Source organism: Girardinichthys multiradiatus, chromosome 10 (genome assembly GCF_021462225.1).
Source record: "Girardinichthys multiradiatus isolate DD_20200921_A chromosome 10, DD_fGirMul_XY1, whole genome shotgun sequence".
Classification (NCBI taxonomy): domain Eukaryota; kingdom Metazoa; phylum Chordata; class Actinopteri; order Cyprinodontiformes; family Goodeidae; genus Girardinichthys; species Girardinichthys multiradiatus.
The window spans coordinates 13,633,653-13,647,644 of NC_061803.1; the positions used below are offsets into that span (position 1 = coordinate 13,633,653).

Here is a 13,992-nt window from a genome sequence, read left to right on the forward strand (position 1 = left end):
TGTGGTGAAACAAGGTGATGGCAGCATCGTTTAGAGGGGATGCTTTTCTTTAGAAGGGACTGGGAAGCCATTCAGAGTTGATGGGAAGAATCATGAATCATCTTCCTTCTACTTCACAATTGTGCTTAACGTTCTCTTTGTCTATCACATCAAATCTCAATGAAATACATCGACATTTTTTATTGTAATTCAACAAAATGTGAAAAAGTTTAAAGCAGCAGGAACACCTTTGCATTTGTATTTTGCTTGCATTGGAATACATAAGTAAAAGAAGATAATCTAGAGAGAAATTACATTTATGCTAGTAACAGACCACCCTCTCACTTATCACAGATATTTGAATTCTAAATTCTTCTTCCTTCATGTTGTTGATTGACAGTGAATAATTCAACTAAATGAGCAGGAATTGCTAGTAATCTGACCTACAAGGCCTCTGTTCACTGAATGTGATGATGGTTTCATCAGAAAACTTGTTACTGTGAGAACTAGCTCCTGGATGATAAAAGTCCTCTTTGTCTGTTCCGCAGCCTTGCTTCACTGATAATAAAGCAAAATGTGGCAAAGAAGGGGGTGGGCATAATTTGTTCCCAGATCTTCAGATCGTAATAATTTTATTTGAGCCCAGGAGGGGATCTGTTCAATTGCCAGCTTCCATTGTGTCCTGACCAGGAGCACGAAAGTCTTGTCAATTAATTTTTCCTTTCATTCCGTAGCAAAGAGAGCCTGAGGGAATTCAGTTATCAACCAATTAGTAGGTGTGTCCCATTGTTTACACGCTTTGATTCCGTGCATATGGATGTTGTTTGGAAATAAAACCGAAGGTAGGTGTTACATCACATGAATATTTCCTCTGTGTGCCCTGTTTTAGAGTTTCTACCCCAACAGCAGCACAACAAAACCTACATTACAAGCATTTCGGTGAGAAAACGTATTATGAATGACAAAACTTTGGGTGCTTTTTAACCAAGTTTAGCAAGGAGGCAAGCAGGCACCTCCAGCTCAGACAATAAGCTGTACTTCTGAACTTGGTGGTAACTTTAAAGGTCTGATCGCATATCATTGTGGGGGTTATTGGAAGTGACAAGCGGAAAATATCTGTCTTATACACCTTCGTGCTTCCAGCCACTTTTCTCTGAATTTCCTGACAAGCTCTCATGTGTACCAGTTAATTTACTCTACTGCATATCTGTAGTTAACCAAAAAATGTTTGAAGCCTTTTTTTTTTTTTTTTGCATTACTCTGGGGGATTAGTCGAAACTCCGATTCAAACAGCTCAGCAGTAGGCCACCAAAATATTTGAAACGCTTGATTTAACTTAGAAATGTCCCCCCAAAAAAGGAGGTCAAAGGACCTGTTGTTCTCTGATAATTTTTCTCAATGATGTCACTCTCCAATTATAAAAATCACCACACGAAAGACTCAAGCTGATAAATCTGCTGCGCCTCCAGAAGGCACCCCATAAGGGGGTCGGGGGTCTGATAACTTGTGTGGGTTTTTTGGGGTTTTTTTTTTTTTGGGGAGGGGGGGGGGGGGGTGCATGGCAGTATTCCTGCAGCTTAAAAGTGGAGATAAAAAATAGCCAGAATTAAACAAATGTTGCAACACATTCACATATTTCTCCACCTGTCTCAAATCCTTCTCAATAAAAAAATATTATGCATAAAACAACATCTGGGGAGAGCGGATTCAGGAGGGCAGTAAATGTACATGGGTGGCTATATCCCTCCATGCCCCCCTTTGGGGGTGCCATTGTGTTCCATTATAGAGTAATCCCACTTTCTCCATGGTGACTTGATGTCAATTTACCGTTTTGCCAATTCATATCCTGATTTCATCTCTTCCTACTTTCATTCCGTACCCATAAACAATTTCACAGCTATTTACTTCTATCGTTGTGTACCAGTTTCTATTATTTAGTCATAGCTTGCTGTGAGGAAATGTTTTTACTGCACCATATAGTATATCTACCAGTAGGTGGTCACTCTTGGCCCAAACAAGAATCGGAACCACAGTGAATGGAAAAAAGATTGATATTAAACTTTCAAAATATTATGTACAATGAAATTCAAATACAGATGTGATTTTAACATTTTCTGATTAACTAAACTATCAAGAGGAAAAAAAGAATGGTTTACGTACATTAGTACTTATTGGTTTGTGTACAGATACAACACAGATAAATGGAATAAATAGATTTAGAGACAGTAATGCCACAAAGGACAGCTGAGGGGCCAGGATATGAGTCCCCCTATAAATATGGTTGGAATATCAATGAATTGCAAGACTTATTTTCTGTTTTCATTGTTTATAGGGCCATTTTTAAAAAGCCCGTCCCTATATATGAAAACGGTGTGAAAAAACTCCGGAATTACAAAATGGAGAATGGGCGAAATGATCAGTTTCCATGGCACAGCTAAAATTAAAGCATAATTTTAAAAGATATAAATGATTAACCAACAACCTGAGGAACAATGCTTGACTGAAAATGATGGTGATGAAGATAACGACTTTAATTCAAGCATCCAATAAAACATGTCCTGCCTTATTTCTTATGTGCAAAAATAATTTCTGTACAAGGATGTCTTCATTTCCAAGACAAAGGTTGCTCCAAAAGAGCTGCTATAATAACATCCAAAAAGCAGAAATAAAATAACTGAAATATGCACCATCATGCCTAACACAATTGCATGTAGTTTTACTAGAATTAAAAGGTAATATAGTAAAATAATTCAAGTTAGCTGCAATGAGGTCATCCAAATGTGCCGTATTTACATAAGAAATGTGAAGGTTTTTATGGTAAGTAGTACCAACATGTATAAAACAAACAATTTATCTAAGTAAAGTTAAGTAAAATAAAATTGGAAATAAGTTCATGTGTTTTTCCTTATTAGATTTTATCATTGACTGAAAATATAATTGCCGTTCGGAAGATTCATTACATTTTTAAGTCATATTTTAAAACGGAAAAAAATATAGCAATATTTATTTAATTATTTCATGATTTCTCTGCAGTGTGCCATAAATTAACATAAACCGTCATTGTTCATGAAATCTTTTGGACATCCATAAGATGTGATCATGAATTGGTTAAAAGAGATTTTTTTTTGTTAATAAAACAAATAAGATATATTTGTTCAAGTATATGTATAAATTATGCAGTTGTTCCTAATTTTTTGTGCACACATGAAATCACTTAAATATTTATTTATTGCAATGTGGCATCAGTGGGCCTCCATAGTACTCAACTATGTCCTTTTTATTTAAAGAAATATATTTTATGACATTTGAAAAAAAAAACTTTTACAAATTATGTATTTATTTCAAACTGTATATAATTTATACAACCATTTATTGAAATGTTGCACTTGTTAAACTCCACAGGGCGCAACCATTAAATAATTAAATAGAGAATTGTGGTGTTTTATCCCTTTTTGGGTTAATAAAATACATGTAAAGACATATTTGGTGAAATGCATGTTTGATAAATTCGTATTTGTTAAAATAATTGAAACGGCTCTAGAAGGCCGTGGTGTTTGTGTTGTTAATAAACACGAAATGTTTCCATATTTAATAAATGCATGCATTTCCATACTTTAATTATTGAAACAAACGTAACAGTGTAATTGTTTATTTATCCAAATATGGTACTTTTGGAAGCCCATATAATAGAACTAGCTAAAAGTCTAGACCTCTGTTCCCTCCCGGCTGTATATGAGGTTATTTACGCTGAAGTTCTGCGCTGAAGTATAATAGTTCATTCTGTTGTTCTCAGAGTTCAGAGGGGGAAATAAGGGGGGAGAGTAGGAGCCCAGTCCCGACATGCTCTCCCTACTCTGGGACATACCCCCAGGGTGCCCGGAGCCGTCGCTGCCCGCCAGCAATGAGTTGACGCCGGACACGAAGCTGCTGAGACAGGGGCTGTGCTCCACGGAGGGAGGCGGCGACGACTTTGGATCCGTGGAGGCCGGGGATCCGTGAAAGCTGGGTGGGGAGGGTGTCAGGACGCTGGCGGTGTCGGAGAGTTTATGCGGAGCGTCATCTGATTTCACCGGGAGAGCGCTGTTTATATCCGATCTCCTTTTTCTTTTCCGTCTGAAGTTCCCGTTGTCGAACATCTTCTCACAGTTTGGGTCCAGAGTCCAGTAGTTCCCCTTTCCTATAAGTCAAACAAAACGCATCTTCATTATGGAGAACAAAGGTCAAGTTTTTTAAAAATCAAATTTCAAAGCAGTGTTATATTTAGTCAAATAATTGAACCTAGAGAAAGTGCAGACTCACCTGGGTCGTCTTCATCCCTTGCTACCTTTTTGAAGCAGTCATTTAGAGACAAGTTGTGTCGGATTGAGTTCTGCCACCCTGCTTTGCTCTTCTTATAAAAAGGAAAGTTGTCAGCCACATAATGATAAATCTGGCTCAGGGTCAGCTTCTTGTCCTGTGCGCTCTGGATGGCCATGGCAATGAGGGCAGAGTAGGAGTAAGGCGGCCTGACCATCTTGAAGAGCTCCTGTTGGCTGGAGATGGACAGCCAGCCCAGGTCGGCTCCACCGAACCCTGTTGGAGGTGGTAGGAACTGTCTCTGGTTCGACCCGTATCCGGGCTGCATGTAGGACGAGCCGTTGTTCCCGGGAAGGTACGGTGAGGAGTTGATGGCCGGTCCATTAAGCCACAGGTAGGGGTTGGCGGACGGGGAAGTATAGTCACCAAGGCCGTAACTGGAGGAGTGTGCCGGCGGCCTCTGCGAGTGGTGGTGGTGGAGGTTCTGCTGGTAGACGCCGTAGTTGTCACAGTAGACGGCCATGTCCAGGAGCTCCTGGGCGCTGTGGTGCTGAATGGGGCTGGTCTGGTGGCTGGATGCAGGCTGGTGTCCAAACCCGTTCATAATCCACCCAAACCAGATGTCCTGAAACAAGTGACGTCTCCCTGTCTCTCCCTCAGGACTGAAGCCACCCTCTAAGGGAGGAGTATTTAAGCGAAGCGCCCGGAGCCTCTACAGGTAGCCCATTGAAGAAAACCTTTTGGATGGACACACCCCTCTGCTCTGTCTTGTTGTCCCCAATTTTTTACTTAAACAATCTACATATCGATGAGCTTTGATACTGCATCACTCTTTATGCGTTTTGTGTAGAATATTTAAAGTGGAACATCTCAATGACCGTGCGCAATTACGCACATGCAAAAACCTGGTTGTTGCTTTTTTTTTTTTAGAAACAGTGGCGCTTGTTGCATGAATGGGCCCACCGTGCGAACCACTTGTTTTTTTTACACAAACGGCCAGTTACACAGACCCCACCCCCTTAAAAAAAAGATTTTAAAAAAGTAAAACTTTTTTCTTTTTTTGCAGAATGGGCTTACCTAAGCAGTGGGTGTGCATTTGGTGGTGTGGAACGGCAGAAGCAGGAGCCCGCCCAGGGTGCCATTCATGCGGGCACTGCTTCCGATTTCCAGGGTCCTTTAAATTTTTGAAAACAAATCAGTAAAATACTTTTTTTTACGTTTGCTTTTTCATTGCAACCTTAAAACGAGCTTCCCCTTCTACAGAAGAAATATAAACAAGAAAGTACCTTTAACATAAAGCAATTTGTCTTTAATTCACTATTGCTGATTAATCTTCACATTCAAAAAGTTTAAGTGAGTGGCTAATTATTATTGGTTTTCACACTTATGCAATTTTATTTTTGACCCATCTGTAGCAGTTAAAAAATACTCAAAACTGTGGCAACAAAAAAAAACAAAAAAACAATTACCACACACCCTCTGCCCCCAGCAGATTGCTTGAATTGCTTGAAGGACAGGGAGGAAGGCATAATATTCTGAGCTCAAGAAAGCTTTGCAGAAAATTGTAAAAATACTAAAAAAGATGTCCCCCTCACTAGATTGGCTAGATTTATGAACATATTTTCTATAACAAAAATTAAAAGGTCAACTTTGAGGTCTTAAAACTGGACTGTGAGACTGACCGTGTCAGATCCAAACATTGCTTGCGTTGCATTTGTGAACGGTCTCTTTATCTTCAGGGAAATTTGTTTACAATAAACATGAAACAGGCTCCCTAGGTTTAATGTCAACAGGTAAACAGACAATGACAAGTTGTCAAACAGATGCAGGTCCTTTGAACTCTTTAGAATTTGGTGGAATTTTGTTTTTTTTTTGGCAGACCAATCGGCAGGATGCGTCATACCTGATTGGCAACTGACAATTTATTGTAATTTTCTTGACCCAGTCACTGTCATTTGTCAGGAAATATGGTTATTACACTCCAGTATATATCAACAGGAAGCCATGTAGAGATATTGTGGTTTGACCAGGGGTCATATTTAATAAAAGGTTACCAACCTGAATGTGTATAAGAACCATAATCAATATAATATTAAACAGTCATTGAATAATATACAGTTGAAGTGGTTTGTTCAATGATAGTCATCCCAAGGCACAAGCAAATTAAGCAGCTGCTTAGGGCCGCTTAAACAAACAGGGAATTGTCACACAAGTCGGGTTTCCGAACAATGTATTTATATATTTTTTTGTAAAAATGATAAATGCTTTGTAAAAAACAACATTTATGATCCTTAACATTAAAATGTGTCAGTGTAGTCAGTTTGTAACTATGTCAACATCAGTACAATTATTAGTTTTCCCCAAAATGATCTGGATTAGATTATTAAGGATCAGGATGGAGATTAAGTTGTTTTCTGTTAGACCATTTCCGTTCTCCACTCAGCAAATATCAACCTCTGGGTTCTGGAACCAGAAACAGAATTTCTATAAGAATAAGAAAAAAAACATTTTCAAGCTTGCTTGGCTGATATATTTTTTGTTGTAAGGTAATAATGTTGTTTTGAGCTGTATAATGCATTAACAAATATATATGAAATAAACAGAGTTTTAGCTGAGCTGTGGTGCCTGATTGTAGTTGGAATGACCCCCAAATCAAATTCTGTTTAGGGCCCCATACAGCCTTGGACCGGATGTGGCAGCCGGGGGTCCAAAGCACAGCTTGATGGCCATTTGCAAGCCTCCAAATGATTTAGTATGGCCCTCAACTACAATTTAAGAACTGTATAAAATTGGCCTACCAGCAAAGGCGGTTGATGCAGATGGTGTTTTCTATTTTAATTGCATTTAAATTCTACAGAGCAAGATTTTCATTAATGCACTGCCTTTAAAAAAAAGATAAAGACAAATAACAAATTAATATCTTCTTAAAATGCAATGTCCGGTAAAACGTGTAAATTTTTTTATTAGCCATAGTTGTTGCTTTTATTGAAATTTCATATCAAGTAGGACCAATAACATCCAGTGACTTTGGATGCTCGCATTCATTAAACCTGGCTTTAAGGAAACAACGATCCATTCTCATACCTTATTCCTGACAATACCTAAAAAAATATTTCTAAATGAAGAAAATAAAAAACAATCTACCCACAATATTTTGCAAACTGTGTAACAAACATGCAAGATCCCTTTTTTGTTTCACATCTATCCATTTCTAGAGAAGGAAAACTGTTCATTTCATTAAAAAACTTTGGGTGTTTAGTTTATCATTAGGTATGTAAAAATAAAAATTAATAAAACATTTGCATTTTTAATAAAAAAAAAAATATTGTGGCCCATGAGTACTTTCAACCTAGAAATTTTGGACCAAGTTTCAAAAATTGGACACCACTGCTTTATGGGTATCAGTTGGAAGGAGGATGGGAAAAAATTGTAATTAATGGATGCGATTTAACTGTTTTTGACTGCTCATTACCAAACACTACCCAGCTTGTTACCACCAGACGTTTTGCAGATATATAGTGGGAGAAGCAGCTATTCATTTTCTTGTTGCAAGATAATCGTTTCACCTACTGATCTATAGTCACTTCAAATTAAGCACTTAAGTATTATATTCAATATACATTTTGATATATTCAGTGTTTTAAACTTCAGAACATAACTTTTTTGTGTGGTAAATTTGGATATGAATTAACCCTGAGACAGATTAAACACATCCAGTCACAAAAGACTAAAATAGTAATAAAAGTTATATTTAAACAGGAATTTTTTAATCAACCCATGATATGTAAACTAAGAGAGGAACAAATCTGCTTCAGCCTCAAATTCGCTCAGTTTTATTCTTTACAGTAAAGATATAGCTGTTATTAACCAATCAGTAGAATAAACATCTTATTGCATTAAGCCCTGCTCTCTTCAGCAAGAAACTAGTTTCAATTGATTGAAGGAGAATTCAGCTCACTGCTACCGTCTGGAACAAAATATGGCTGAGATGTATAATATGATTCTGCAGCTTAACATTAACTTCATATGGTTTAATAAAAGTCGATCTGCTGTTTGGATCATATTTAAGTTTGTATTCACAACCCCAAAAACATATTTCAGTCGGCAGTCATCCCAGTGAGTGGTAGGCTCTGCAGCACGCGGCTGGACTACCCCACACACTAATCGGGACAACATTCCTCCTCTCCATGACCTTGATGTAATTGTTAGGCTCCGAGGTGTTGTCCTGACTGCAAGTTGTGCACGACAGCAGAAAGTTACGGGTTCCAGGGAGGGAAGGGGGAAATGTGGCATTTAACCCCGAGATGAAAACAACACAACCTGTTAGGTGTCTAACACCCAGCAGAGTTAATTACTCCTGACTGCACATCTGGCTCCGAACAACGCAAAGACTTTGTTTTCATCAGCAGATGCTAGTTTGACAGATTTTATCATTTTGTCCTCCCATGGGTTTAACAGTGTCAGTTTGAAGTCTTTTTCACTGCATAAAAGCAGATTAAATATGAGAACTTAAGATTAGCCAATCATCAAACACTTCTATTTTTGTGAAAAGAAAATAGGTGTTGGCTTCTCTTTTTAAGACATGCTTTAAGACCCCGCTCACGTCAGCTTGCTTGGACACCTGCCTCTTCATTCTGATGGTTTAGATCTTTTTCTTTAGTATTTTAAGTAGGAAATCTGATCAAATTTGAAGAAATGTTGTAACTTTACAACAAGAAACGTTGGTGTAATTAATTAGGATTTTGTGTGACAGACCAACATAAAGTATTGCACGGCTGTGAAATAGAAGGAAATTATGTCCTTTTATTTATTTTTTATACATAAAAATCAGAAAAGTGTGGCATGCATGGCTTTAGCTATTTTGCTCTGATACATCTAAATAAGAGTCAGTGCAATCAATTGCCTTATATCTCTGTGTAATGAAATCTTGATGTAAATCCAGCTGTTCTATGGAGGCATCAGAGGTTTGTCAAAAACATTAGTGAACAAATGGTCTTAAAGACTAAGGACCACAGCAGTATCATCAGGGCTACAGTTGTGCAGAAGTTTAAAGTAGGGTTAGGTTATTAAAACAATATACCAAGCTTGGAACATCTCACTTAGAACTGCTCAATCTGCCATGTGAAAATGGAGAGCCTACAACTACGGATCTATCACGGCATGGCTGTCCACCTAAACCTTCAGGCTGTGCATGAACCGCATCAATCAGAGAAGCTTCCAAGACTGGTACCTTCTGGAGGAGCTGCAAAGATCCACAGCTCAAGTGGCTGAATCTGTTAACAGGACAGCTGTGAGTCACCCACTTCACAAATCTATCCTTGATGCAGAGTGCCAAGAAGAAAGACATTGTTAGGAGTAAGCAAAACAAATCTTAGCAGTTCTACATGCAAAACGCTGTGTGAAGGAAAACCAATGCTTCTTATCACCCTGAACATACCATCCCCACAGTGACATAGTGATGGCAGAATAGTGCCGTGGGGATGCATTTCTTCATATATGGAGCTGTTGAAGGCTGCATAAGACATGAGACTGGGGCGGAGGATCACCTTCCTGCAGGACAATGACCCAGAAGTTACAGTGGTTCAGATCAAACAACATCCATGTGTTAGAATGGCCCCGTCCAAACCCCAGACCTAAATCCAATTGAGAATTGTTGTGAATTGCCGCTATATAAATAAAATTGAATTGAATTGAGAATCTGTGGCGAGGCATGAAACATAATGATTACAGATGCTCTCCGTCCATTCTAAGAGGACTTAAGCAAGTTTCGCAAAGAACTATAGTCACAAATTCTATATGCGCAAAGCTGATAAAGACAGATCTAAAAAGAGCTGCTGCTGCAATTGCAAAAAAATTGCCGAAGCGATTCTTGACTCAAGTGGGTTGAATAGAAATGCACCACACTTTTCATATTCGTTTTAAAACTGTTTTGAAATCCTTTTTTATTTTTTGCACTACTTTGTGTTGTCTAACACAAACTCCCACCAAAACACAATGAAGTTTATGGTTGAAACATGACAAAGTGGGAAAAGGTTGATCTTTCATACTTGCAACAACCCTGGTCAACATGTACTTTTTCTCTAGCCATTGCAATTATGCAGTGGTATACCCTGGAACTTCTGGCTAAAACGCACGACAGAATTTAGCAAAGTTTACAACCAAAAATAAACGATCTTTTAAATATTTCTGTAATTTCAGCATATGCCTGTTAGCTAAATTAGGATACAGCCTACCTCAGACGAAATCAAACAAGATGGAATATTTTCCAACCTGTTTGAATATTTGGTGCAAAAAGGTTCACACGCTATTACATACAGTTCAGTCAAACATTATGTATAACCCTGACAGATTTCTTTAAAGTAAACCTTAAATTTCACCAGCATGTTTCTTCTTACAGGAAGTGATAACGTTTTGTAGTGGCCCAGCCAGAGCCCTGACTTGAAGCTTGGAGACGACTTTTAGAGTCGTCTCTGCTCCAAAACACCAAAATCAAATTAAATGACCTCCTCAGTGTAAAGGTCTGCAGAAGCAGAAAACAGCTAAAGATTGCAGGACAGCAGTCCTCAAGGAACGGAATGGGAGACACTGCAACAGAGAATCTGTGCATGGGGCTAAATATCAGGGTGATGGCAAGGAGTTTTCCTAGTTTTAAAGAAATGGAGCTCATCACCTTAGACCAATGATCAAAAATACCAATGGAAACATGTAAAAAACTGCTCAGCAATTATAAGGGTTTGACTGTATTTATTAAACTTTTTAAGTCTTCTTGCTGTGATTTAGTTAGACAGAACCCATCTATTTTTGTTTAAAAATTGTTTAAAAAATCATTGCTTTGAAGGCAACATTTTGACAACAAGCAAACAGCAACGGACCAAATTCCAAGACCTCTAGCTATAGCCTCCTTTTTTATGTGTATTTTGTAATAAAAATAAAAACAAATAAAGAGTAATTCTTAATTCAACAAAGTCCCATTTTTAAGCTTTATTTATAATTTAACAGCTGATAATATTGCTCATTTGCAGAAGCATTAATTCAGCAAATATCAGTGAATCAGAGGGAGCTGGGGTTCAGTCCAAACAGAAAGCTGCATGTTCAAAAGAGGCAGGAGGTTACAACACCTGTTTTGCATTCAGTGTTATTGCACCAAGAAATGTTGCGTTTAATGTCCTTGGGGAATTTTCACAGCTTTGTCTTTTAGTTTTGCTTTTTCTTGTCTTAAATGATCAGTTTTTGTTTTACAGGTCATTCACAGTTTTACAGCTACACTCAGTATTAGAAGTAGAAGAAAGAGCCGTTACTTAGTTTGCACTGGAATTTATAAGTGAAGGACGACTCTATGAATATTTCTATAATAAAGGAAAAGACATTTTGGAGCATGAAAAACAAAAACGTTTCTGTCTAAATGAATTACCAATATTTTCTTAAAGACTTGAGACTGGGGCAAATGTTCACTTTCCAGCAGGACAACAACCCTGAACATGGAGCCAGAGCTGCAATGGAATAGTTTTAATGCATGTTTACTTAGTCCAGATACAGTTGAAAATCTGTGGTAAGACTTGGAATTTGATGTTCAAAGAGGCTCTACATCTAAAGTGTTTTTTTTTTAGCAATTTTGCAAAGACGAATGGTTGAACATTTCAGTCTTTAGATGTGCAAAACTGGTAGAGAAATACCCCAAACAATGCAGCTGTAAATGCAGTGAAAGCTGGGTCTGCGGGAAAATGAATTTGATGCTTGGACCTACAGGTCCTTCTCAAAATATTAGCATATTGTGATAAAGTTCATTATTTTCCATAATGTCATGATGAAAATTTAACATTCATATATTTTAGATTCATTGCACACTAACTGAAATATTTCAGGTCTTTTATTGTCTTAATACGGATGATTTTGGCATACAGCTCATGAAAACCCAAAATTCCTATCTCACAAAATTAGCATATTTCATCCGACCAATAAAAGAAAAGTGTTTTTAATACAAAAAACGTCAACCTTCAAATAATCATGTACAGTTATGCACTCAATACTTGGTCAGGAATCCTTTGGCAGAAATGACTGCTTCAATGCGGCGTGGCATGGAGGCAATCAGCCTGTGGCACTGCTGAGGTCTTATGGAGGCCCAGGATGTTTCGATAGCGGCCTTTAGCTCATCCAGAGTGTTGGGTCTTGAGTCTCTCAACGTTCTCTTCACAATATCCCACAGATTCTCTATGGGGTTCAGGTCAGGAGAGTTGACGGGCCAATTGAGCACCATTTACCAGTGAGTAAATTGAGTAAACCATTTACCAGTGGTTTTGGCATTGTGAGCAGGTGCCAGGTCGTGCTGAAAAATTAAATCTTCATCTCCATAAAGCTTTTCAGCAGATGGAAGCATGAAGTGCTCCAAAATCTCCTGATAGCTAGCTGCATTGACCCTGCCCTTGATAAAACACAGTGGACCAACACCAGCAGCTGACACGGTACCCCAGACCATCACTGACTGTGGGTACTTGACACTTGACCTCTGGCATTTTGGCATTTCCTTCTCCCCAGTCTTCCTCCAGACTCTGGCACCTTGATTTCCGAATGACATGCAGAATTTGCTTTCATCCGAAAAAAGTACTTTGGACCACTGAGCAACAGTCCAGTGCTGCTTCTCTGTAGCCCAGGTCAGGCGCTTCTGCCGGTGTTTCTGGTTCAAAAGTGGCTTGACCTGAGGAATGCGGCACCTGTAGCCCATTTCCTGCACACGCCTGTGCACGGTGGCTCTGGATGTCTCTACTCCAGACTCAGTCCACTGCTTCCGCAGGTCCCCCAAGGTCTGGAATCGGCCCTTCTCCACAATCTTCCTCAGGGTCCGGTCACCTCTTCTCGTTGTGCAGCGTTTTCTGCCACACTTTTTCCTTCCCACAGACTTCCCACTGAGGTGCCGTGATACAGCACTCTGGGAACAGCCTATTTGTTCAGAAATTTCTTTCTGTGTCTTACCCTCTTGCTTGAGGGTGTCAATAGTGGCCTTCTGGACAGCAGTCAGGTCAGCAGTCTTACCCATGATTGGGGTTTTGAGTGATGAACCAGGCTGGGAGTTTTAAAGGCCTCAGGAATCTTTTGCAGGTGTTTAGAGTTAACTTGTTGATTCAGATGATTAGGTTCATAGCTCGTTTAGAGACCCTTTTAATGATATGCTAATTTTGTGAGATAGGAATTTTGGGTTTTCATGAGCTGTATGCCAAAATCATCCGTATTAAGACAATAAAAGACCTGAAATATTTCAGTTAGTGTGCAATGAATCTAAAATATATGAATGTTAAATTTTCATCATTACATTATGGAAAATAATGAACTTTATCACAATATGCTAATATTTTGAGAAGGACCTGTATATCATCTGTGACAGTGGTGTTCAAAGTCAGGGATCAAGATCCGAATCCTGCATGTTTTACATGTGGCCCTGATTCAACACACCTGAATCAAATAACTGGTTCGTTAGAACAAGGTGACCTGCTGACCTGCATTGGAGGCGGACACCTCTGATATAGAAGACTCAGATAAATGATGGTTTCAGTTGAGTTATCCCCTACATTTTCTTTGTGCTTATGTGAAGCTCTGATGTGTGTCCTCTTTCTGAATTAAGACCCAGTAGTTGTAAAGCTCTTGGAAGTGGCACGAGTTTGTCTTTAGGAGATCATTTCAAATATGGAGAGGTCAGAAAGTAGAGCCATCAAAGTCCCCTCCAAC

General features: G+C 38.7%; 1 protein-coding gene across 1 annotated transcript; it reads right to left on the reverse strand.

The window, feature by feature from the left end:
• Window positions 1-2,495: 2,495 nt before the first annotated feature.
• On the reverse strand, window positions 2,496-4,949 carry foxi1 (forkhead box i1). Its single transcript, XM_047377710.1, has 2 exons — window positions 4,279-4,949; window positions 2,496-4,156 (listed from the first exon to the last, which is right to left on the reverse strand). Exons 1-2 carry the CDS (start codon window positions 4,877-4,879, stop codon window positions 3,684-3,686), a joined length of 1,074 nt encoding a protein of 357 aa, XP_047233666.1. The 5' UTR covers window positions 4,880-4,949; the 3' UTR covers window positions 2,496-3,683.
• Between the last annotated feature and the right edge of the window lie 9,043 nt (window positions 4,950-13,992).

What these genes read in the sequence shown, in the direction of transcription:
- foxi1 (XM_047377710.1), bottom strand. Translation starts at nt 4,879, where the DNA reads ATGAACGGGTTTGGACACCAGCCTGCATCCAGCCACCAGACCAGCCCC. An exon ending in AAGGGATGAAGACGACCCAG is followed by an intron (nt 4,157 to 4,278) that starts GTGAGTCTGCAC and finishes TTTGACTTATAG; the next exon opens with GAAAGGGGAACTACTGGACT.